General features: G+C 35.8%; 1 protein-coding gene across 2 annotated transcripts in view; it reads right to left on the bottom strand.

Annotated features, from left to right (window-relative positions):
* The window catches only part of gfra1a (gdnf family receptor alpha 1a), a 139,376-nt gene that overhangs the window by 27,965 nt on the left and 87,533 nt on the right, over nucleotides 1-23,878 (bottom strand). For both annotated transcript variants that reach the window (XM_056471152.1, XM_056471153.1), the window contains 2 exons: nucleotides 7,584-7,935; nucleotides 2,239-2,348 (listed from right to left, as the gene is read on the bottom strand). In XM_056471152.1, coding sequence (XP_056327127.1) covers nucleotides 2,239-2,348; nucleotides 7,584-7,935 — 462 coding nt within the window. The remainder of the gene's footprint in view (nucleotides 1-2,238; nucleotides 2,349-7,583; nucleotides 7,936-23,878) is intronic.

The raw sequence follows: 23,878 nt of genomic DNA, 5'->3' as shown, positions 1-23,878 counted from the left end.
TTCAGCATTAGCTGAGCGCGCTCTCCGGAGAGGCGCGCTGTCATGGTGACCGAGTCCAGCTCCAGCCCGAGAAAAGAGATCCTCTGCACGGGGCGAGTTTGCTCTTTTCTCGGTTGGGCAGGGGCTGCCTGCTTCCGAGGTGCTTCGCCGGAGGCGGGGCAGCTCTCATAAACGGGCGCCCTCGGCGAGAAGCAGCAGATGTGGATGGCTCGGTGGGCGAAGCGGGCTTACGGTCCCACCGATAGATGACATTGCCCATCGCATCAGACTGCTCTCTCACTGCCTTGAATTCCTGGGTGAATTCACCAACGGTGACGCCGAAAAGGCCAGCCTGGGATATGGGAGAGTCAAGAAAGCGGACTTTGTCAACTTTGCGCATATCAGTCAGGTTTAGTCAGAGGTGGCGCTCCTGAACCACTAATGTGGACATCGTCCTCCCCAAGGTATCGCCTCATACCCCCTGGCTGCTCCACCGTCAAGAGTGGTGAGGGCAGAGGGACATGCAGCATGGGCAGAAAAAGGTGCCCTCCAGGACTGCGTGATCCTACTGTGCACCTCCGGGAAGAAGGGGATGAGAGGCTTCGAAGGCTTGTCCCTCTTGTCCTCTACGTAGTACTCATCTAGTCTGTCACGTTGAGCCTTATAATCTTAAAGTGTGAGCAAAATCAGCTCTTTTGTCATCACTTTAGAGATTAGGCTATAGAGAATCTTTCAAACACTAGCTCTAAAGTGACGTTGGTGAATTAGTAACGGCTTCTGCTGTTTTGACGTCAGCTGCAGATGTGAATAAAGAAAGTAGTTCCTAATAAAAAGGGGTTTTAAGACTCTCCGGGTTTAATTTTCTTATTTATATACACGATTGTGCTGTCAAACTCTTGCATAAATGCAATATCACACTCGTAGCTGTGAGAAATGGCTGTATATCAGCACTGGTGGGACGCTAACGCACGCCTCCCACCAGTGCTGATATATAGCCATATCTCACTGCTACGAGTGTGATATTGCTCATATATATATATATATATATATATATATATATATATATATATATATATATATATATATATATATATATTTATATATATATATATATATATATATATATATATATATATATATATATATATATATATATATATATATATATATATATATATATCAGAGGAATGTGTACAGAGTACTTGTGCTAGTTTAGCAATGTTGTAACTTGTCATGATACCTTTCAGGGTAAAATATGGTAAATTATCTGATGGTTAGTATTACTGTTTTTAATTGTCATTTTCATTAAAAATTATGATTGATTATCATGGTTTTGAAAACTCTGGCTGTACATTGGCACTGGTGGGAGGCGTGTGTTTGGACGAGGTTGCAGACCGAATCCCTTAGTGTCCCACTAGTGGTGATATACAGCCATAAAACACTGTTCTTATATATATATATATATATATATATATATATATATATATATATATATATATATATATATATATATATATATATATATATATATATAAATATATTAGTTGAAGTCAGAATTATTAGCCCCCCTTTTAATTTTTTTTATTTAAATATTTACGTAATCAAATGATGTTTAACAGAGCAAGAGAATTTTCACAGTATGTCGGATAACATTTCTTCTTCTGGAGAAAGTCTTATTTGTTATTTCGGATAGAAAAAAAAGCAGTTTTAAATTTTCTAAAATCCATTTCAATGTCAAAATTATTAGCCACTTTAAGCTATTTCATTTTTTTTCGATAGTCTACAGAACAAACAATCGATATACAATAACTTGCCAAATTACCTTAACTTGCGTAGTTAACCTAATTAACCTAGGCAAGCCTTTAAATATCACTTTAAGCTGTATAGAAGATGTGTCTTGAAAAATGTCTAGTAAAAAATTATTTACTGTCATCATGGCAAAGATAAAATAAATCAATAATTAGAAATGAGTTAATAAAACTATGTTTAGAAATGTGTTGATAAAAACACAAATTGAAGAAATTAAACAGAAATTGGGGAAAAAAAATAAAAGGGGGCCTAATAATTCAGGGGGAGGGGGGGTAATAATTCTGACGTCAACAGTGTGTAGTGTGTGCGTGTGTGTGTGTGTGTGTGTGTGTGTGTGTGTGAGTGTGTAGTTAGCTCAACTCAGCTAAACATTTACTAATCTTTAAAGGAAAAAAAAAATCCCCAAAACACCACTTATGTGTGATACATTTATTTACAGGACAGACTCACCGATGAGCCCCGAGTATGACAGCAGGCAGTCAGCATAATTCTCCTTCAGACAACCTGACAGAGAGAGGGGCTCAGGCTGACAGTTAGTGAAGAAATCCGCCAGACGAGACCTAAAACACCACAAACACATCAGAGACATAATTCTAACATTTTTCTCACATGTATTCGAGTACAATCAGGATTAACAACAACACATTATAATTAAATATGGTTCATTACAAATGAAAGAAAACACATGTTGACAAATGCATGTTTTAATAGCACACTGCACACACAGTTCTCGGCTGTTAAAAGTGTTAGGAGACTCTCAGCGTCAGACTGTCATGGTGTTAAAGATTGTGTGAATCAATGTGCTGCACCGTTTCACCTAATAAGACAGCAGTGTGGATTTTCTGGACAAGTACATGAGCTACATCTAGCTTCAAATTGATACAAATGCCAATGATTAACCAATGATCTATAATCCTTTAATCTATACACATTATCGATGGTAAATTTAGCATGTCTGTCATTAGCATGCATACATTTTTCTCAAAATGCTCAATGCACATATGGGATGGAAATAACACACAGCAATACACTTTTTGCTTTTATGGACACACAAGTGCAGCAGTTCATTACATTTAATACAATTAAATTACCTACTAACCCTATTAAATTTACCAGTTAATGATTCTTTTTTAAATTCTTTATAAGGGGTTTTATTTACAGTAATAACATTTTCATTTGAATGAGAATGCTTGTTTCTTTAGTGTTGTTTGCACATACTGGCATGCCACTGACAATGTGTAAATGAAAACGCAAGCAAATTTCTAGTTTAAATTTTTCTTGCGATATGTTTTGAGTAGATGCATTTATAAGGCACAAATGGCATGCCTCCTTTGATATTACGTTGTTTAAATTACAGTTTTTACTTTGTAATAGTGTTTGATGTAAAACAGCACAGTCGGAATTCCATTGCAATTCAACTGTTTTCAAATATACACCTCCTACATCTACTTTGTCCAAGTACAAAGAATTTAAACTTATCTAGTCATGTGATTGATGCCTTTTAATTAAAACAATCTCTGTTTTCATTTTAAAAGTTAAATGTCTTAGCCATAGCCAACAACAGTACTTTAAAAGTGGATTTTTGATCCAGTGTTTGATGTAATTTCAACTGAAACATAAGGACAGGGCGGGACATAGAGGTCCTCCCTTTAAAATAAATAAATAAATAAATAAATAAAAACATCTAACAGCGTTTCGTCATTAGCTATGTTTCCATCCAAATATACGAATTCAATTTATGTGCAAAACTGCAATATCACATAAAAGACGTGCAAATAAAGTAGCATTTCTGTCCAACGAGTCAAAGAGAACAAACTCGTCACTTCCTGATTAACTGCCGCCGATTATTTAAAGTAAATATGGAATTTGCTCCGGCAAGAGAAGCTATGTGAATCTTTTCTTCATTTAATAAATGATTTGGGCCTCAGAAGATAATGCTGACACACAATGAATGCATGGTGGTGTTTGAAGGCGTGAGATGCGAAGCACAGATGCTCTTGGCAGTTCTGGAGGTAATTAATAATTTAATAACACGAATACTGAAATGGTTGATGTTTTAAAATGACCAAAACAACATGTCAGATGTTTTACAATGTGGTCAGCCTGCTGGTTTGTCCATTCACACATTTTTAGGTAACGCTTTATTTTGATGGTCTGTTTGAGTATTAGTAGACTGTCTGCTTAATATCTGTTGATACTGCTCCTTCAACAGACATGTAACTATGAGAAACTTTGCAAGTCCATGTCAACTTACACTAACCCTAACCCCAACCTATCAGTCTACTTATAATCTAATGAGTATTAGTTTCAATGCAACTTAAATTTAACAAACGAACCATCAAAATAAAGTGTGACCCATTTTTTTCGCATGATCTCTTACAACACAATCACATAACTTTTTTAATGTGCATACACTCAAAAATATGACAATTGTTGTTTGCTCAAACTAATTTAAAATTAGCTGAAACAACACAATTCTGGAGATTTTGTTGGGAGAACTTAATTGTTTTCCGTTCAATCCACTTAAATTCAAGTTAACTTAATTCCTTCACGTTAACCCAAGACAAATCGATTGTGTGGAACCCAGCATTTTTTACAGTGTACTGGAATTTGTTCAGTAAAAGTGTTTCCATCATAGTTTAAACACATTTTTTCTTACCAAATAAAACGCTTATCCTACTCAGTTATGCACATATGTTTTTTTATGAACATTTTCAAAATTTATGCACATCTTGGTGTTTCCATCAACCATTTTTATGCGCATATCCAAAATGCACATACAAATAGGTGGATAGAAACATAGTTATTGTCACAGCTCTGGCAGTGAGAGTGGTTGAGATCAAGAGCATCAAGTAAAAAGCAAATAAGAATGAGGGATGTACATGTCAGATAGTAGAGAGCATGATTTTGATTGGTCAGAAGATTTAATGAAAAAATAAAATGAGATGTAAAAAAACAAATCATGTATCCATTTAGGTGGAGATGTTTATATATTCTTAATGCGAATTTTGTCACTGTTTTAGAGCAAACTAGATAGCTTTAACATATTAAAACTAACATCTATAAAAAACTTTTAGTTTCATGATAACTTCTAGAAATTCTATAAAATGTGTTAAGGTTAACAATAAACCAATTAACAAAGATCAGTTTACATGTAACAACAATCAGCCATTTGTGGAAATTGATATCCCTAAAGCAAAGACAATCCATAAAGGAGGAAGAAATCCACCGGAATGGAGAAAGTGAACTGTACAGACCCGGAGCGCAGATACAAATACATTCCATTTATTTGTATGAGTGTCTCGGTGTGCCCCCAGAATGCCGAGCGGCGGCTCTACTGATTGAGCAGGGTCATTATCTGTCGCTCTCTCTGTGCCTAAAGACATTTACTTGGCAAAACTACATCTACGTTGTGCTAATGAATCCTTAACAAGCCACTTAGAGGACTCTGAAGTTGTCTCCTCCCTGCACAAACCAGATTTGGGGCTGCAGCTTTTATTGCTAGACCTCAATAATCACCTCGATTGTCCTCACGATGTGTTCTCCTGCCTTACCTTAATAAACGCTTTATTTCCCAGTAGATGCGGTTTAGATCCCTGTGGCCATGTCTGTCCCTATTGGTGAATATGTGTTATTACAAATGGCATGTTGTGATCTTGCCTCTCAGATTCAGTGAAGCATTTCTTAGCACCTCTAAAAAGCTCATTTTGCACTGCCATGTGTTAATGCATACAAGATAAGTGTTGTAGTGAAGTGTAGATCTATTTCCATGTAATTGTGTGTGCGCATAGCAGAGAGCCAGCCATTTTCAACTGTTAATTGACCTTATACTCACTTTACTATTACATTTAAGGATTTCTTGTTTGAGACCACAGATGTTTGCTTTTTCCTTTTTATGTATATAATCTTATACAAACGTTAGATGAAAAGTGGTGTATATGACAACGAAGTTATAGAAGTTTGATTAGTAATATTGCTAACACTTTAGTTTGTTTTAAATCACACCATTTACTACTGGCTTATTACCTCCTTATTATTAAGAAATTAACTATTTATTAGCACTTATGAAGTAGGATCCTCTTTTACATCCCTAACCCACTACCTAAACCCAACTATTGTCTTACTTACTATTAATAAGCAGTTCGTTAGTAGTTTATTGAGGGTAGTTAATTGTGAGTTTTTTAATTATGTAATGGTTTTTTAATTGTGTGAATTGTACGTTAAAATAAAAGTGTGACCATAGTATTCAACCCAAGCTCATTCTGAAAACATACTGTTATACACATTTCTGGAGAATGCCAAATACATCCTAGGAGGTATGTTTTTTTTTTGCAGTGTTTGTTTTTGTGAATCTACCAGAGGCCGCTATGTATGCTTTTTGAGATCTCAAATTTCTCTTGCGAGTGCCATTCATACCTACTGTTCTCATGTAAATCCACAAGATATTTCCGCTGTCGACTGACTGACTGACTGAATGACTAACTGACTGACTGAATGGTTGACTGACCCACCCTCCTCCTTCCCTAAACCCAACCAATAGTGTTTTCAAAAGCACAGATTGACCCACCCATCCACTTTCCTAAACCCAACCAACAGTGTTTTAAAAAGCAATCCAGAAAAAGAAAAGCCCTCATCTGTTTTTTTAACCACTTTTTCAGATTTTACCACGATCTCACCCTGTTATTATCTTGTTTATTTTATTTTATTTTTTTAGTTTCTGTTTGTATCTTAATCACTTACTGGAACCATTCTTAACCGGACTAGATACTACAGTCATTGTGATCAACTCCTCTCTGCGTCCCAAGTCCTCCCACGTACATGGTGAGCTACTGGACAAACTGGTAACAGCAAGTCCATAAGGAGGAAAACGGTCAGCTTGTATGCGTGCAAAGGAATGGCACCCTACCGCCCGTAGAATTCATTTTAAAGACAAAATCTCCAGAAATGTATATTGGGCTACAATTTCAGTATAAGCCTATGTTGGCAGTATTACTATAAGTAGTTGTTTTTTTCACTTTATTATTATTATGCCATTCAACAAAGATAATTTACACCTTGCTCTCTCATCTTTTAAAATATCTTGTTTTGGTGCATACATATTTTTTTAATTAATGAAAAAGCTGTTGTCCATTATATTTAGTTATTACTTTATATTTTGTTATTAATTTATTATACACATGGGAAATTTAAGTGTGATTTGAGTTTGAATCATAGCTGATTTATATTATATTATATTATATTATATTATATTATATTATATTATATTATATTATATTATATTATATTATATTATATTATATTAGATTAGATTAGATTATATCCCCACATTAAAGTATTCATTAATGTTGGTTAACAAAAATGCAGCTGTTAGCTAATGTCCACTTAATTACATTAACTGATACTTTTAGTTTAATAATGAATTAGTAATTGTTTAAATTAACTGCTAAGATTGATAAATGTTGATGCATTATTTCCCATGGGTAGTTCATAATAAATTATGTAGTTAGCCAATTTTAATAAACTGAGTCTTACAGTAAGAAATAATATTCACTAGTTTATTCAAGCTTACCTTAAATATTATTTCTTACTGTCTATTGTAATCATTACAACAACATGCAAAAACGTTATATTTCTGTCACTATTAACATTAACTGTAATGCAGAAACCTGCATTTAATTTAAAGATGGTTATAAAGTATATGTACAGTGAAACGCACAAAACACATACTGTAAATGTAAATTCCATCGAATATGAAGAAAATGCTCAAAAGAATTTCAAAAAGGAGGAGATCAGACCTGCAGATGTAGTTGGTCTTGCAGGAAGCTTGCAGTGTCAAGCAGTTGGGTCTCTCCTTGTCCTCATATGAACAAGCTGGCACGATGGTTTGGCGCCTGCGCTCAGAACAGGCTGACTGATCCCCTAGAGGACAGGAGCAGTACAGCATGCCGTAGCTGTGTTTGGGTGGCACCTTGTCAAAGAACTGCCGCAGGGCTTTGTGGCACTTCCGTTTGTTGCAGACTTCAGCTGTTGAGACTCGGCTTGTGCATGGGCTGATGTACGCCGAACGGTATTTCTTACAGGTGTCATTTAGGTTGCAGGCCTTCGCTGCGTTCAGACAGTTGTTCTCCTTTGCAAGCGCTGGCTCACCTGAAAAAATAAAGATGCATAGTGTAAGAAACAATAGGGCTTGACTGTAACTTGTTTTTAATGACCTGGCACTGTGTCTGTTTTCAAATTTAAAAGTTGCAATTTTTTTTTTGGGGGGGGGGGGGGGGGGGGGTGTGCAGGGAATTTGTTATTGGGAAAATACTCATTATTATATATTATAGAAATAAAAGGCATGGATCTCTATGTGCATGCATTGCGCAAACCATCTGTGATCCATTACACAGCTATATATAAAATTCCAACTGCGAAAGTGGATGTTGAAAGTGACATGTCACTGCTGAAATACACCCGCATTTGGAAGGTTGCTGAGTGTTTGACATGATTGCCAAGCTCACTTTGATTGCCACTTATCACTTTAAATCGGGTAATCATTTGTATGTAAAAGGTCTATTTTGGTACCTTCTAAGCAAGCTCTTTTATTGGACATCTAATAGAAGTCCAAACATATACATCTTGGCTAAAATGAGACTAAATTTAGGCTGTCAGTGAAAATCTAATAGATGTCTAAGCCTAGTCCAAACAAAGACTAGTCAACTAATAGACAGCAATGAATTATATGTGAAGCCTGTCTAATCTGTCTATTTTTGGACTATTGTTAGATGTCTGTTTTCACTGACGGCCTGAATTTAAACTTGTTTGAGCCGGGCATCAATTTTTGGATGTTTTCAGAAATCTTTTAAAAACAAAATTGCTTGGTGATTAAAAAGTATTAATACCTTCAGTAAAACTCACATTTCAGTCCCTTTTGAACAGTTAACACTAAAATGTGTTTAAATGTGTTTCCATTTATTTATTAGTAAAGGTGATGCAATTCCCATAGAAATAAACATAGATGCAACATTTGACAACTCCAGACATGTCCGCCATCTTAAAACTCTAAAATGTAATTGTCTTTTCACTCATTAAAGACTTGTGTATTTTCTAAGATGCTACTATTTTGCATAACCTGTGCAACAGCCAAGAGAAAATTCCCAAAGACGTGACATTTCACAGGTCAGAATATATGAATATATTGGTTTTGTGTGTGTGTGTGTGTGTGTGTGTGTGTGTGTGTGTGTGTGCGTGTGCGTGCGTGCGTGCGTGCGTGCGTGTGTGTGTGTTCATGCATTTGGAGTAACATGGTGAATGCTCCCACACGCAAACATGCTGCACTAAACAAACTACTATAACCATCTACACCCGTTGCAACTGCCGTCGAGAACGCAGAAGGAGCCTAATGTTTAACAGTTCAAGTCATGTGTATATTCCTTGTATTGTGAAACATTGCGGGCTCTTTATGATTATTTAGATGCTGTGTTGCTTTGATTAGTTTTAGTCATTCCAAATAAATTAATCATATGTGTTTTACTCAATAATCCCGGTTTTGGTGGGGTTTTTGCTATGGTATTCAAAGCCTTTGTCCTTTGTTGCATTTTTTTCCTTATTTCTTTTTTAATATTATTATTAGTTTAATTTATTTTTTAGAAAACCATCTGATGTGGTCTACTGCAGACACAATATTAATACACTTACATTCTTATACATGTAACTATGATTTTGTGTGCACATTCAAATTGCACTGTGCTCAAGTTCTTTGACCATTTGAATACAGTGGATGACTTGTTCCATAGACTTATTTGTCATCTATGCCATCATGTACTGTTTGAGCGAGAGAACTGCAGAGTCACCAGCCAATCACAAACACTCTCCAGCTGTCAATCAGTTTACATTTCTTTGGAGGCCAGTGTGTGAATGAATATGAACAAATAAATATATAAATAAGTAAATAAATAAATAAATAAAAACAAGAGAACAAGCAGAATAAACAGATAAAGAAAAACAAAGAGTCTGATGCTGTCCAGAGCTCTGAATCTCTTGCAAAAAAAAAGTCTTTTATTTGAATCCCCCACGGCACTGACAGGCATGTGAATTAATCATCGCTATTTCTGCAGGTCTGCCAAAATACAGAGGCTGTTTATAAAGAACCTGTTTTTATTTTAAACGAAACACTGCTTGTCCCTTTGGATCCCTGCAGCCTAAACAAACAGTCATCTTGGCTGAACAAGGGAGTCATCAGAGTGGCCGGCAAGGCTCTGCTCTCGCATGTCAGCTGTGGCTAATTGCTGGCTTTTGAACACATTCCACCATTAAATAACATATTGGAGACTTGCTTAGCCACAGCAGCAGTTTGGCTTATAACGAGAGCCAATTAAAAACAAGAGATGGGTTGTGTTAGAGTGAGGGTGGAGTGTACATGTGCATGAGTATTTTTATGTGTTTGTATATAAGAACTAGTATTAATAAGATGGTTGTAGAGCCTAAATGGATACTACAACCTTTAAATGGATACTGTAGAGAATGAAGGTTATGTCATTTGGTCATACAAGTCATGTTGAGTCCAAGACCAAGGCTAAAAATGGCTGTGAAACATCTTAAAGGAAAAAATCCCTCAAATAATTTGCTGCAATTTTTTTCACACCTGGCCATATAAAATGTTGGCAACTTTTGAATTATTTGATTATTAGAACATTAAAAAAGAGTTTTACCTGAAACCATTGGTGAATGATACATGAAACATTGGTAAATGACAAAAGCTCAAAGGTTACCTTTTATTACATAAAAATCCATCACTAGAAACGAGTCAGTCATTTTGACTGTTTTTAATTTCTGCTATTTAATAATTTGTTGAAAAAAAACACACATATCTAATATTCCTTTTCCTAAATATGTGTATTTCTTTCTAACATTGTTATTTTATTAAAATTACAAATGGCAAAAGAGCTATTTCTACCTTTTAATTACCATAGCGGTCAAAATTACTGAATGCATTTCAGTCTACTGTCACTTTCGGTCACTTTTCTGCGTGACTTTAAATATTCTTTCCTCTGTTGCCTAGCTTATTCCTGCTAACAAAAACTTTGTTTGCAAAAACATACTTTATTTCAGATATGTCTTTCAAAACAACATATTCAGTGCCTAAAAGCCTTCTTCCCTGCTTGTGAAAATGAATGTGAGGCGCGGACATTCGCAGTGCTTTAGTATAGCCTAATTATACATTTATAGGCTGTATTATCAAAAAGGTCTAATGTCAAGGGTGATGACTTAATTAAATATGACAACAGACATTCAAAGCTTAACTTTAATGTCTCAATAGAAGCTTTGAATGTAAATATGACATGACAATAGGAGAACAGTCAGAATGACCGATTTGGTAATTGTAGTAGTTTTAGAATTCTGGTAGTTCCAGTGTTGTTCCAAATAAAGGCACAGTTCCAGATTTTGTTCGTTACATTGTTTTAACCCAATGGTGGAGTTGGGTCTATATTTCACACAAAGTTTTTTTAGAGTGTACTGTCAAAATCACTATCAGCCAAGTTCACTGAAACATTTTTTTCTTTTTTGGTAATGTTCTCCGAATTGCAAAAGCTGCCTCTTGATCATATACAAATGGTCAATGTCTAAAAAATTTAAAAACAGTAGGGGTGTCATACATACATTAGTATTGAACCATTTGGTATAAAGGTTTTGTCCGCTATTGTACTAACTGAACGATTTGTAGTGGTATTTTTTAAAATCCACCTTTGGAAAATGAAAGACATCTATTTTGTTGCAGAAAGATCTTTAAAAAAACGTTTGAAAAAAATCACCAAATGCAAAATTTTAAATGGTGGTGTGTCTTTCTTTCAGAGACTATGTGTGATGCACAGTGACCCTTTGACCTTCTATATGACAAAGTAAAACAACACCGCTTCCCTCCATCTGTTAGCTGTCTGGACTGAAATTCAACACACACAGACATACACACACACACACACACACACGCACACACACACACACACACACACACGCACACACACACACATCCAGAAGCCTGTACACAACACTGACAATCCATCTGCCCAGACAACATCTGCCTGTTCAAGCCCTTCAGCAGAGACAAGTCTCTGTCTCTCTTTTTGTATCTTATAGAGTAGCTCCTTATCTCTATGCGAAAGAAGCCGAATGCAATCTCACCTTTTCATGAACAGTTCGATATTCCCAGTCAAATCATCACACACCCAGTTGCTCAAAGAAAATAAATAAATAAAAAGTTACATACTGTCAGGTGACAAAAATAAGAAAGAAAAAACCTGTACGATGTGTCCTTCTGATCTGATGCCCTAAGGCTGACAAGAAAAAAATACCTATTCTGTAGTTTGGCACAAAGGGCTTCAGGTTGCAATGTTGCACTACAGCTGTCTGAATCCATCACCCATCCTACAATGTTTTACTGGCTGACCAAATCTCACAAGGACACACAGACGCACAATCTATATAACTGTTATTTACATTTATTCATTTAGCAGGCACTTTTATCCAAACTTACTTCCAAATGAGGATAATAGAAGCACTTCAAATCCCCAAAAGACAGTAATATATAGATTTTGCAGAATAGATATTTAAACACAAGAACCAAAATTTGATATTTAATCTAAATCTAATCTAAACAAAATTTCTATAGAGAGTATATTAAAAAAACGCAGATTTACTAGCAGTAAATGGTGATAGTTTTTGAGTGTACTACCCTTTAATTAATTATTAGCAGGTAGAAACAAAGATCCTTTTTAAAATCTGTCATTACACATGATTAGCTTGGTGTCCAATACCAGCACCGCACATGCCTACTACAAATCTCCTTCACCCTACACCTCACAGACACACACATACCCTGGCCATCTGGTGTGGAAGGTAGAGCAGGAACCCCCTCCCCTGCTGCGCCCCGTCTCTGATACAGCCTCAAATTGATTAGTGTCTCCTATTTCCTTCCTCTTTTGGCTCTAATTTTCAATTAGCGTTGGAATCAGTCTGAATAATGACCTTGAATGCTATTGGGTGTTTACTGATCTGTTTTTCATGTTTTATTTGGACCTTTGTTTTTCCATCTGTTCTTTCCTTGAGTCAGTGCAGCAGTGATCCGGCTTCTGGTAAATCATGTCTTATATGCTTGATTTTATAGCAAGTAGCTATACTCCTAAAAGTAAAGGTTCCAAAATAGAGTTTGCAGTGATGCCACAGAAGAACCCTTTAAAGTGAACAATTCTTCAACCATTTTTTTTTCTTTGTATGAAAAAAAATAAATGAAATAGACCATTTTGGGATGTAAACAATAACGAGGGTCCTAACATATGTCATAATTTAAATTTTAAAATTTTCATAGCTTCCAATAGTCCAAAAAGGTTCAGATATTGATTAATAATGCTATGATGGCTGTTTTAAAGTTAAGTTGATTGAATTGTCTCTTGTTACAGTTATAAAATGGATTGACAACAAACAGGAAATGTCCATGGGCCAATGACATCACCACATGTCTATAGTTTAAAGCATTGGTACCCAAAGTGGGGGTCGTGGAACAATGACATGGAGTTGCTTGGTGATTTCCAAAATTCTTATAAGTTTGATTAAACTGTTAGAATTATCATAGTTTAACCATAACCCATCACAGAAGATACAAAAAGTAGTTTTAATAGTGAAAAAAAAAACTTGCAAATGAAAAACCATCAGCCTTTTCCCCCCAAAGGATTGGTGAGTTTATGTTAGATTAACAACACAGCAATAGTTTTAGATGGAGCAGATTTTATAGATTTTATAGCCCCCCTGTAAACAACTGAACATTGAAAATGATCTCTAATTGGCAAAACTAACTCTGACTGAACTAAACTAACTAAAACTATTGACTCTGACTGTCTCCAAAATTAAACCAAGAATAGGTTTAATTTTAGGTGAGATTAATCATATTTAAGTGAGGTTAATATTAAATTAAACAATTAATTGACAATAAAAAATGATTTGGTTGTTAGACTGTTGTGTTTTTTTTTTTGTTTTGTAAATATGCTCGTGTTTATATAGGCCTATTGTTGTGTGCGCAACATTTGTATACAGGGTGTCCATGTTGATAAATCAATTATGAGAAAATTAAGGCCTTTTACAAGATATTAAAAAGTCTTAATCACATTTTTACGAGGTCTTAAATTATGTTTTAGCGTTGTCCAAAGTGTTTGACTCCAAAACAGCATAAATAAATAAATATTTATTTTCCTCCTAATATTAACAACGGCGTGCTCGATCTACACGATTGATTCAGGCCAGGGCATGTCAATAAATAAACAATAAATAATTTATTCTTTCAAGCTTTGTTTCTTCCGAGCTTATCCAAGTTCTGTTGCATGGTTGTGCTCCATTGATTTATTTAACTAAAACTGTTTATTAACAACTGTTTAATAACAACTGTTTATTAAGTTAAAGGTTTGATACTGATTAGAACTTGAAGTGGCCATGAGGTCTTAAAATGTTCTTAGAACGTCTTTAAAAAGTTATGAAATTACCTTTAGGATTCCTGCACATACCCTGGTACTTTTACAGTATTACCACCTCTGAGGAATGTGAGGGTTGCGAGTCGGAAACTGGTAATGTTATTTTAGGGGTCGCAGGCTGAAAAGTTTGGGAGCCCCTGTTTAAAGAATCTAAAATGAAATGTAAAGGATCTATAAAAGCTGAAGTTTTTTAATAGAACCACTCATGCCAAAAGAACCATTATGTGCATGTTAAATATATATATATATATATATATATATATATATATATATATATATATATATATATATATATATATATATATACAGACAGACACACACACATATATATATCATATCATAACATCATTTATAAAAATTTTATAAAATCACTATCCTTCATACATTGTTTTACCCATTAGCTAGCAATAAGATATTAAAAGAAAAGTTTTTTTTGTTAAATTACATAATAGTAGATGCATATTTTTTTATTATGCTTTTCAGTGTGTTCTGTCAGTTTGATTTGATACAGACACTAGAGCCAATAATTGTATTAATGTATTCTTTTTCATATAGCTCAACCTGTCCTGGACATTAGTTCAGTTCTGAAGGAAAATGTATCAATAAAACAAACAAAAAATCAATAAAAATAACACTGTTCAAATCCTATTACCCTAACTTAAAAAAGCTCAAAAATAAAGACTAGAAGCAAGAATAATTGTAGAGTTTGGCAATGTAGAGAATGAAGACTCCAATTCAATAAAATGTGAACAAAGGCACTGAAGTCACTATTTTAATTCTGTCCCTCGTCTGAGCTGTTTTAACATACTTTCTCTCAAGGATCAGGCAACATAGGCCTGATTAAATCCTAATAAAAGGCTCACCTGAGGGTTAATGGGAAACGTACATTGAATCGAGGATGGGAGGCCAGCGTTCTCCTCTCAGACGTTATCTGGAACTGTAATGTCACCGGCGATTAGCAGAGAGGTCGAGGATTTGATTAAAACACTGCCGAGATTAGAACCTGATGTCCTTTGGAGTGTGTGTGTGTGTGTGCGTGTGTGTGTGTGTGTGTGTGTGTGTGTGTGTGTGTGTGTGTGTGTGTGTGTGTGTGTGTGTGTGTGTGTGTGTGTGTGAGTCTCTCTATCTCGCTATGTGTCTTTTCAGGTGATTGTTTTCAATCAGTGGACTGCAGGGAAAGTAAATGAGGAGACAATTATAGAAACAAAGACATTGCAATGAGTTTAAAAGGATGGGAGACATTAATAAAGCAGGACTGTTGGTGTGTGTCCAGGTTTTTTATCCCTGCGGTTATACAGATGTTGATTGCTCATTGGAACTATTTGATAATGTAAGGCAAGGATTGCGTTTGATAAAGGCCAGCAATTAGTCGGCTATATAAAGGCTCTGACAAAGCCTTGAACAATCCTTTTTTTATTTGCCTCTTTGTCAGATCTAAATTAAATTAGATTCACTTTATTTTGATAGTCCTTTCTGCACGTTTTGTTCACTAAATGTAACAATGCAGCTACTTTCCAACATTTATACATGTACATGTCAGCATGGCAGCTAACTCTCTGCAACTCTCACATAATCGTCCAATGAAGCTAAGCAAGACTGTGCGTGGTGAGTACCTGTATGGGAGACCACATGAGAAAGCTAGGTTGCTGCTGGAAGTGGTGTTAGTGAGGCCAGCAGGGGGTGCTTAACATGTGGTCTGTATGGGTCCTAACACCCCAGTATATTGATGGGGATTCTATACTGCTCAGTATTTCGGATGAGATGTTAAACTGAGGTCCTGGTTGTCCCAGGATGTCCTTTGAAAAAGAGTAGGGGCTTAACCCCAACATCCTGACCAAATTTGCCCATGCCTCCAAACCATCCCTATATCATAATTGGCTTCATCACCCCTCTTCATGACTACTCTCCACCAATCAGCTGGTGAGCTGTCTGGGTCAATATGGCTGCCGTCGTGCCATCTAGGGGGATGCTGCACACTGGGGGTGGATGAGGAGATTCCACCCAACCCTCCAACCACCCCCCCCTCCCAAATGTGTAAACCCTAACCTTATAGTCTACTTATTATAATTCAAATTAGATGCCAATGTAATTTATAAACAACAAAATGTGTTAAACGGACAAATATAATTTAAGTGATACCAAATATAAACACAAGCATATAATAAGCTAAATACAGCTAAAACATCATAAACTAAACGTTTTGAGTAGCAGTTTTGATGACGGCTTGGTTTCTGTTGCTAGTCTTGAGTTTGGGAGTCCCGTTCACTGACTGATTCTATATCCTTCTCTCTATAGCTGTACCATAATGCTCCATTTGTACCGTTGGAATCATTTGTCTTTCCATTTTTTTTTACCATGAGTGAACCAAATAAACCAAACATTTGGAAAGAGGACTCTCTCTTTCCCCTGTCGTTTGACTATTTGTAGCTCTTAATAAAGTCTCTCTTTGCAAACAGTCCTCCAGTGTAATAACAGCAAATGAAACAGTAGCAGTCCTATAACTCAAGACCTATGTAATTGATCCCTGAAGCACTCTTTGTCTCTCTGTCTCTCTTCAGTCTTTCCATCAAGGTGCCATGTTCACAGAGAAGGACAGATTTCATCAGGATGCATCAGCTTTCAGCTTAAATACTGAAGTACCAATGAGCTCCCATCAGAAAATTTTGTTTTAAAAACATTTTGAATAATTCTGAGAAAATCAATAGACCTGTCGGAAAGCTCCTCCCCTCTAATGCAGATAAGCCAATGGGAATTAAGTATTAGTTGCATTGAAACTGAAACTCTGACATCATGGAGAAACATTGGAATATTCAAAGCCCTCATCTGTTTGATGGTGTTAATTCTCCTTCTGTGTCCAAAACTTATCACAGGCATCCTGAGACAAGGCTTATAAGACATACTTATGCTTCTGTGTCGAGTGCATGCAGTAGGTCCTGTGTTTTCTTTACAGTCTCATAACCTTTACGGTACCCTGACATGGACCCTGACCACCATCTTAAAAAAACATAACTAATTTTCGGAATGACACAGAGAGCAAGAACTGTGATTGGCCAGCTTGGTATAGCTGTAATAAGTGTGTGTGAGCCATGGGAGCGGATTGAGGCCGGTGGTGTGAGAATTTATCAAGTGTAGATTCACGCAGAGTATACTGGGTGGATACATTTGTATTGTGTTCATTTTAAGATTAAAGTTGTTGAACTTACGCCAGCTCCCACCTCTTTCTTCCTTAAATGAGTGTGAGACTAAGCTACTTATACGGTAGTATTGCAGGCATTTCTGGTGTAAATCTAAAACACGGTCAAAGAAACTTGACGCAGATAAACATGGAAACCCCACTGCCAGCTAACATTTGGAAGTGTCACTGCCAGAGCAACACTGACAGAATGCAGAGGTATTAAGACCCACAATGGTGTCAGATACAGTATGTGCAAGGTATGTGCATGGTAAGGCGATCACTCGACACAGAAATATCAATCAGGCTTTACACTGACAGCTGTAACCGTAAAGCCCTGCTTACACTCTGCAGTTTCAGCCACAATTTGTAAAAGATTCTTGTAAACCTATAGGCTAAAATCTGTGGTCTTTCACCGTAGGTTTGACATGTTCAGCGACAGCCTCTTAATGGGCACTGTGATCAAATTTTCTCTCTGATGAAATTCTGGGAGTGTCAGAAGATTTCAGAGACTTTCCTGCAATGTGACTTCCGCTACGATGTGTGTCAAACCAAGAAACAACAGGAGTGCAGAATCTGGTAATAAAATCAGCAAAGCCGTTTCAAACTAAAACAGGGAAAGTGGTTGCACTCTACGATAAGATTTCATTAGTTAATGCTACAGTAGTAAATGTTTTTACTAACATAAACTAAGAATGAGGAATACTTGTACAGCATTTACTAATCATAGTTAAACATTTACTAATGCATTATTACATCCACATTCATGCTTGTTAACATTAGTCAGTGCACCCTGGGTAAACATGAACTAACATTGAACTGTATTTCCTTTAACTATTGTTCATTGTTTATGTTGGTAAATAACATTAACTAATACAACCTTATTTTAAAGTGTTATCAGGAAATGTAAATATAGCTTTTTTTGGTGTTTTAAAGGTTTGTTTTGAGCAAAACTAACACAACAGGTTGTGTTTGGCACGTCTTGATTATCATTACATGAAATTATGTTAAAATATGACAACTGAGATCTTACATTACGACATCATGTTTGAGCAGTCTTGAGCCGAACAGTTAACAAATTCAGATCTCCAAGTTAGCAACAGTAACCGATAGAGGCGGGGCTTACCGACAAGTCAGTTGATGCCTTGGCTATATGATTAGCCTCAAGCACGTTTTAAGTCCCAATAAACCGGAAGCTGCGATCGTTATTTGTTTTCGTATTTTGACGCAGTTCCTAGACAAAACAGTGGGCGTGGCTTGTTTTTTCTACCGCAAGCTGAATGGATGTAGTAAAGCACAGGGTAGGCATTTCATTCAGAAAAATGGGTGGAAATGGTTTGGGGAGAGTTATTACAACCTAACAGACGCCTGCTCACCATTTTGTTTGTTGTCATAAGCATGCTAGTCACACAGTTAAGTATGTTAGCCACCCCCATTACCTCAAAATCACAAAATCTCATGGTTTAATTGAAAACAAAAAGGAAGTGCATTTTCAGATTTCAATTTAAGATTAGCGGGCAAATGTACTTAATGACATGCACAGATGAATTGTTCACCACAAAACTAGCAATGTGAGCTAATCCAATCACATGGTTAGTTTTGATTTCTTGGGGACTTTCAGGAGTAGTTTATGTGAGTATGTCAGAAATCTCTCCACTCAAACCACAATGGGAGGTTGTTTCAGAAGTTACCACCCCTCCAGCATTAGCATCACCCTCGACTGATGAGGATTCATGGCCCGGACTGCCTGCTCGATCTCGATCGTACACAAACATGATCTGTGATGCGTTAATATGCACAGCCTGTCACAGAGATATACTGTCCCTGCCCAAAGTACTGGCACACAGAGACATCAGTTTCAGGGAAAGTTATACTAGTGAGAGTCATTAGACCTGCTGCTGGATTTGCATAAATGCGAGAGGTTGGATAGCGGTGATCTATATGCCATGATTGGACGTGATGAAATAGAGCATGAAAACTGAATGTTGCTGAATCACTGTGCAAACCACTACTCCCTGACCAAGTACAAATAAGAACATGCTTCTTGTTTGAGAAGGTGAATAAATATGGGGAAGGTAATTCATTTTTATTCACTGTTTGAGCAGCAAAGAGTTTACAAGTTTTGGTCAATGTAAGACCTCAGTGGTCTAAAAGGGTAAGGTTGGTTTTGTTATTATATTTTTAAAAAAGCTAAACTGAATTTTTAGCAGTCATTTCATTCTCACATTATTAGAAATTATTCTAATTTGTGGATTTAATGCTCAAGCATCATTTATTGTTCTTTAATTATAAAATGTGCAAAGAAACAATTTATTAAAAAAAAAAAACATTTTCTCTGCACTGTAAAACCCAACAGTCAACTTTATCAAATGAAATGAGTGTAGTTAATTTACTGAAAGTTAATTCAACTCATTTGAAAAGTGTTTTGAACTCAGTATTGAAGGTAATGAGTTAATTAAATACCCCATTACTTCAAATTAAATTGTGTTCACGGTACTCATATAGATGAGTTTTTTTACCTCAAATGGTTCGTAGCAATCGGTTTCAGTTGCCTTAACTTATTGTGTTTTACAATACTCAGTTGGTTTGAGTTCATTTATTGGGTTTTACTGTGCTCAAATTGCTTCGTTTACTCAAATGGATTAAGTTGACAGTACTCATTAGGATTAGTTTTACTCATTAGGGTTTTACAGTGCGTCATGATCACCAGTGATTTAAGCCTTTGCAGATCGCTAAAGAACTACACATCTGTCACCACATGACCTACAACTACTATGATGCTGTGTGCCAATCAACACCCGCTACATCTGACAATAATCCGGACACACACATCTGAAACGCATAATCAAGGATTACCTTGACTTTAAAGACACCTCTCATTTTCACACACACTGCGTTATTTCTGTCTAGCCTTGCTGTGCCTTTTGATCCTTGCCTTGTTTAATTGTTTGTGCTCTTTGCCGCCTGCATTGACCTCTTTGCCTGTGACCACGACTACGCTTTTGGATTACCCCCATAATATCGTTTGCTCCTGTTTTGACTATTGCCTGCCTGACCAAGTTGTAAATAAACAGCATTTGGACTTCTTATAATACATTATCATTTTAAAAGTATTTTTAATTCATTTAACGCACTGTTGAGGAATAAAAGTCTAAAGTTGAATTTAGTGATTTTGTTTTGTTTTGACTTTAGTCATTTTTAAAAGCAGAATAACTGACTTCAGCTTTCTTTTTCAGATAAACAAGAATGTTCGCTTAGCATGTTGCTTAAATATCTGCAAACATATTACGGTATTTTTATGCTTTAGAAGAGTCAAAAATTGACAGCACCTTTGAGAATTTTTTTACATTTGGATCAGTAACAAAACACAAGCATTTTTTTTTTGCAGTAAATACTGTAAAATAACAATTTCTGTAAAATAACAACAAATACACACAAAATGTATTGTGTTTTAGTTGAACAGCATCATGTGAATGTAATCTTAATTTGTGTAGTTTATTTGTGAACACTGGCACCAGACTAAACTTAAAAATAAATAAAATAATAATAATAATAATAATAATAATAATAATAATAATAATAATAATAATAATAATAATAAAAACATTTAGCTATAAGTTCTAATACCAGTATTGCAATTGTGATAGGTGACACTAGAGGCAGATTAATTAAAGCCTTTTCCTGTAATGAGATGCATATCTTTCATTGATGCTGTAGATTAATGGTTCTCGCCCTACAGGTCATGATCCAATAATGGCTTGCAATTTTGTACCGCAATAACAAAAGCCATGCAGTTAAGTTAAGACCCCCTGTACTAGACAAGATACATCTATTTGTGTGGCACATTTCACAGAGATGTAATAATAATAATAATAATAATAATAATAATAATAATAATAATAATAATAATAATAATAATAATAATAATAATAATTTGTTTGTTTGTTTGTTTGTTTGTTTGTTTGTTTGTAATTTCATTGTAAACATTTCTCTGTCCAATGTGAATGATCCCAACTTAAAAGGTCTTACAGTGTATTAAGAAAGTAGTGAAGCAGGACATGTTCGCAGGAGCCTAAAAACTGTAGATTTTGAATAAATATGCCAACAAACAATATAATTAATAACTTAGATTGGGTAAAGCTTGTGGTACAACACTTTTCTTTTTTCAGGTCTGGCCCTCACTGATTTCTAGACTCTGAATAATTTTCCATTTCATTTGGAATCGATCAAGTCACTGAAGTGAGACAGAATGACCCAGGGTGGCAAAAAATTTGGTGAAAGTGCATCTATTGCCGGTGGCTTAAAGTGTAGTTCAAACCTCCGCAGTGCAATCAGGCTAAAGCAGCAGTGCACGCCTCTGATTGGACAAAACGTGTTACATCAAAACTGGCAGCACTGATAGAGGCCATCTGCTCTGGAGCTCAGAGACTTGTGCGGCTTACCAAGAGCTTTTAAAATTACAGCTAAAACTGCTATTCAGACGTGTGAGGCATCAGACATATGACATTTGACACGCGTCACAGCCATCACTGCTGTCTTTATCACTGCTCCTACTGACTGTAGCAGTCAAAGGTCAAGCTGAAGTGAAGAGACTCTGTCAGGCGGAGCTATTCGACTGAGAGTCTTCTAAGAGAGTGGGAACGATGTGGGAGGAAAAACACTTAAACGACAGTCACATTCAAAAGACACCCACTGACTGAACTGCTCATGAAGGACCGGAAGAGCGAGAGATCGCTCTGAGCGAATGCTGAATCCCAGTGGGAGAGGAATATCACTGCTGATATCTAAACTGGCATTTGTCTGCGTCTGCTGCACTGCTAAATCATACAAGTACTGTGATATTTCTCTCTGCTCACATGGTGGATGACATGAACTTAAAGATACATCACAATATTTTTGGTTATTTATTGCGATAACTATATTAATGATTATACATTAGTCAGAGATGATACAGGACTCATTAGTATCTAATGCCCTATATCTTTTGAGTATTCATTTATATATATATATATATATATATATATATATATATATATATATATATATATATATATATATATATATATATATATACATACATACATTTTAATTTTCTTGTAGGTCTTCTTTTAAGGTATTTTAAGGTACCCTGCTCCTGGATGCCTGCTATCCTGCAGAGCTCAACTGTAATCAAACACACTGAAGCAGCGAATCCCTACACTGTAAAACCCAACAGTCAACGTTATCAAATGAAATGAGTGTAGTTAACCCAGTTTACTGACAGTTAATTCTACTCATTTGAAAAGAGTTTTGAACTCAGTGTTGAAGGTAATGAGTTAATTAAATATCTCATTACACTCAAATATTTTTTTTTACTTGTTCAAACTACTTAATTAAAATGAGCTGAAACAACACAATTCTTGAGATTTCATTGGGACAACTGAATGTTTTTATGTTCAATCTACATACATTTGTTAAAATTGTTAAGTTAACCAATTTGTGTTGGGACAGAATGAATGAATTGTGTGGAACCCTGCATTGTGTACTTCAACGTAAATGGAGTAAGTTCACAGTACTCATATAGAATAGTTTTTAGTTTGTTTTTTTTTTACTGAAAATTATTTGTAGCAATCGGTTATCTTAAAGGGTTTGAGTTGCCTTAACTTATTGGGTTTACAGTACTCAGTTGCTTTGAGTTCTCTTCATTTATTGGGTTTTACTGTGCCCAAATTGCTTCGTTTACTCAAATGGATTAAGTTCACAGTACTCATTAGGATTATTTTTGAACTTAAATGGTTTGTTGCAATCGGTTTCCTCAAACGGTTTGAGTTACCTTAACTTTTACAGTGTAGGAGCAGAGTTTAAGATCTCTGAACTGGAGTTGTGATCATACATTGTAATGCTATTACAGTTTGATTCATACTGGATGCTAGAGGGCATCCTTGTACATAACTCCACAAATACTTTACTGAAGAAACGGCATCAGCCAGGGGCGTAGCAACCGGGGGGGGGGGGGGGGGGGGGGGGGGGTGCTTTAACTTTTAAAGCCAGACTATTTAGAAAGAAGTGATTAATAATTATATGAACATAAACTTTTAGAACTCATTCAGCTGTTATGCCAACCCCCCCCCCCCCCAACTTTTAAAATGTCTGCTATGCCCATGACATCAGCTATCGCTATATACTGTTGAGCAAAGTGGATAAGGATTGTAGAAATGGATAAATTAATCAAGCATTTTGTGAGTGTAAAATATATTTATAATGCAATGCTAACTGACCTAGCCTTTATAACTACATTGAATACTATATATAGTAGGATTTCTTCATCATTATTTGATATGAAACCATGTCTGGTAGCAAAGTAGTTATTTTAAACACTCCATGCATGTTATGAAGTTAATTTGAAGTAAATGTATGTTAATAAATCTTTGTAAACAGGCTC

The sequence above is a fragment of the Danio aesculapii genome, chromosome 13 (genome assembly GCF_903798145.1).
Source record: "Danio aesculapii chromosome 13, fDanAes4.1, whole genome shotgun sequence".
Lineage (NCBI taxonomy): Eukaryota > Metazoa > Chordata > Actinopteri > Cypriniformes > Danionidae > Danio > Danio aesculapii.
Note: the sequence above shows the minus strand (reverse complement) of the source record. Positions and strands in the feature narration are given on the sequence as shown.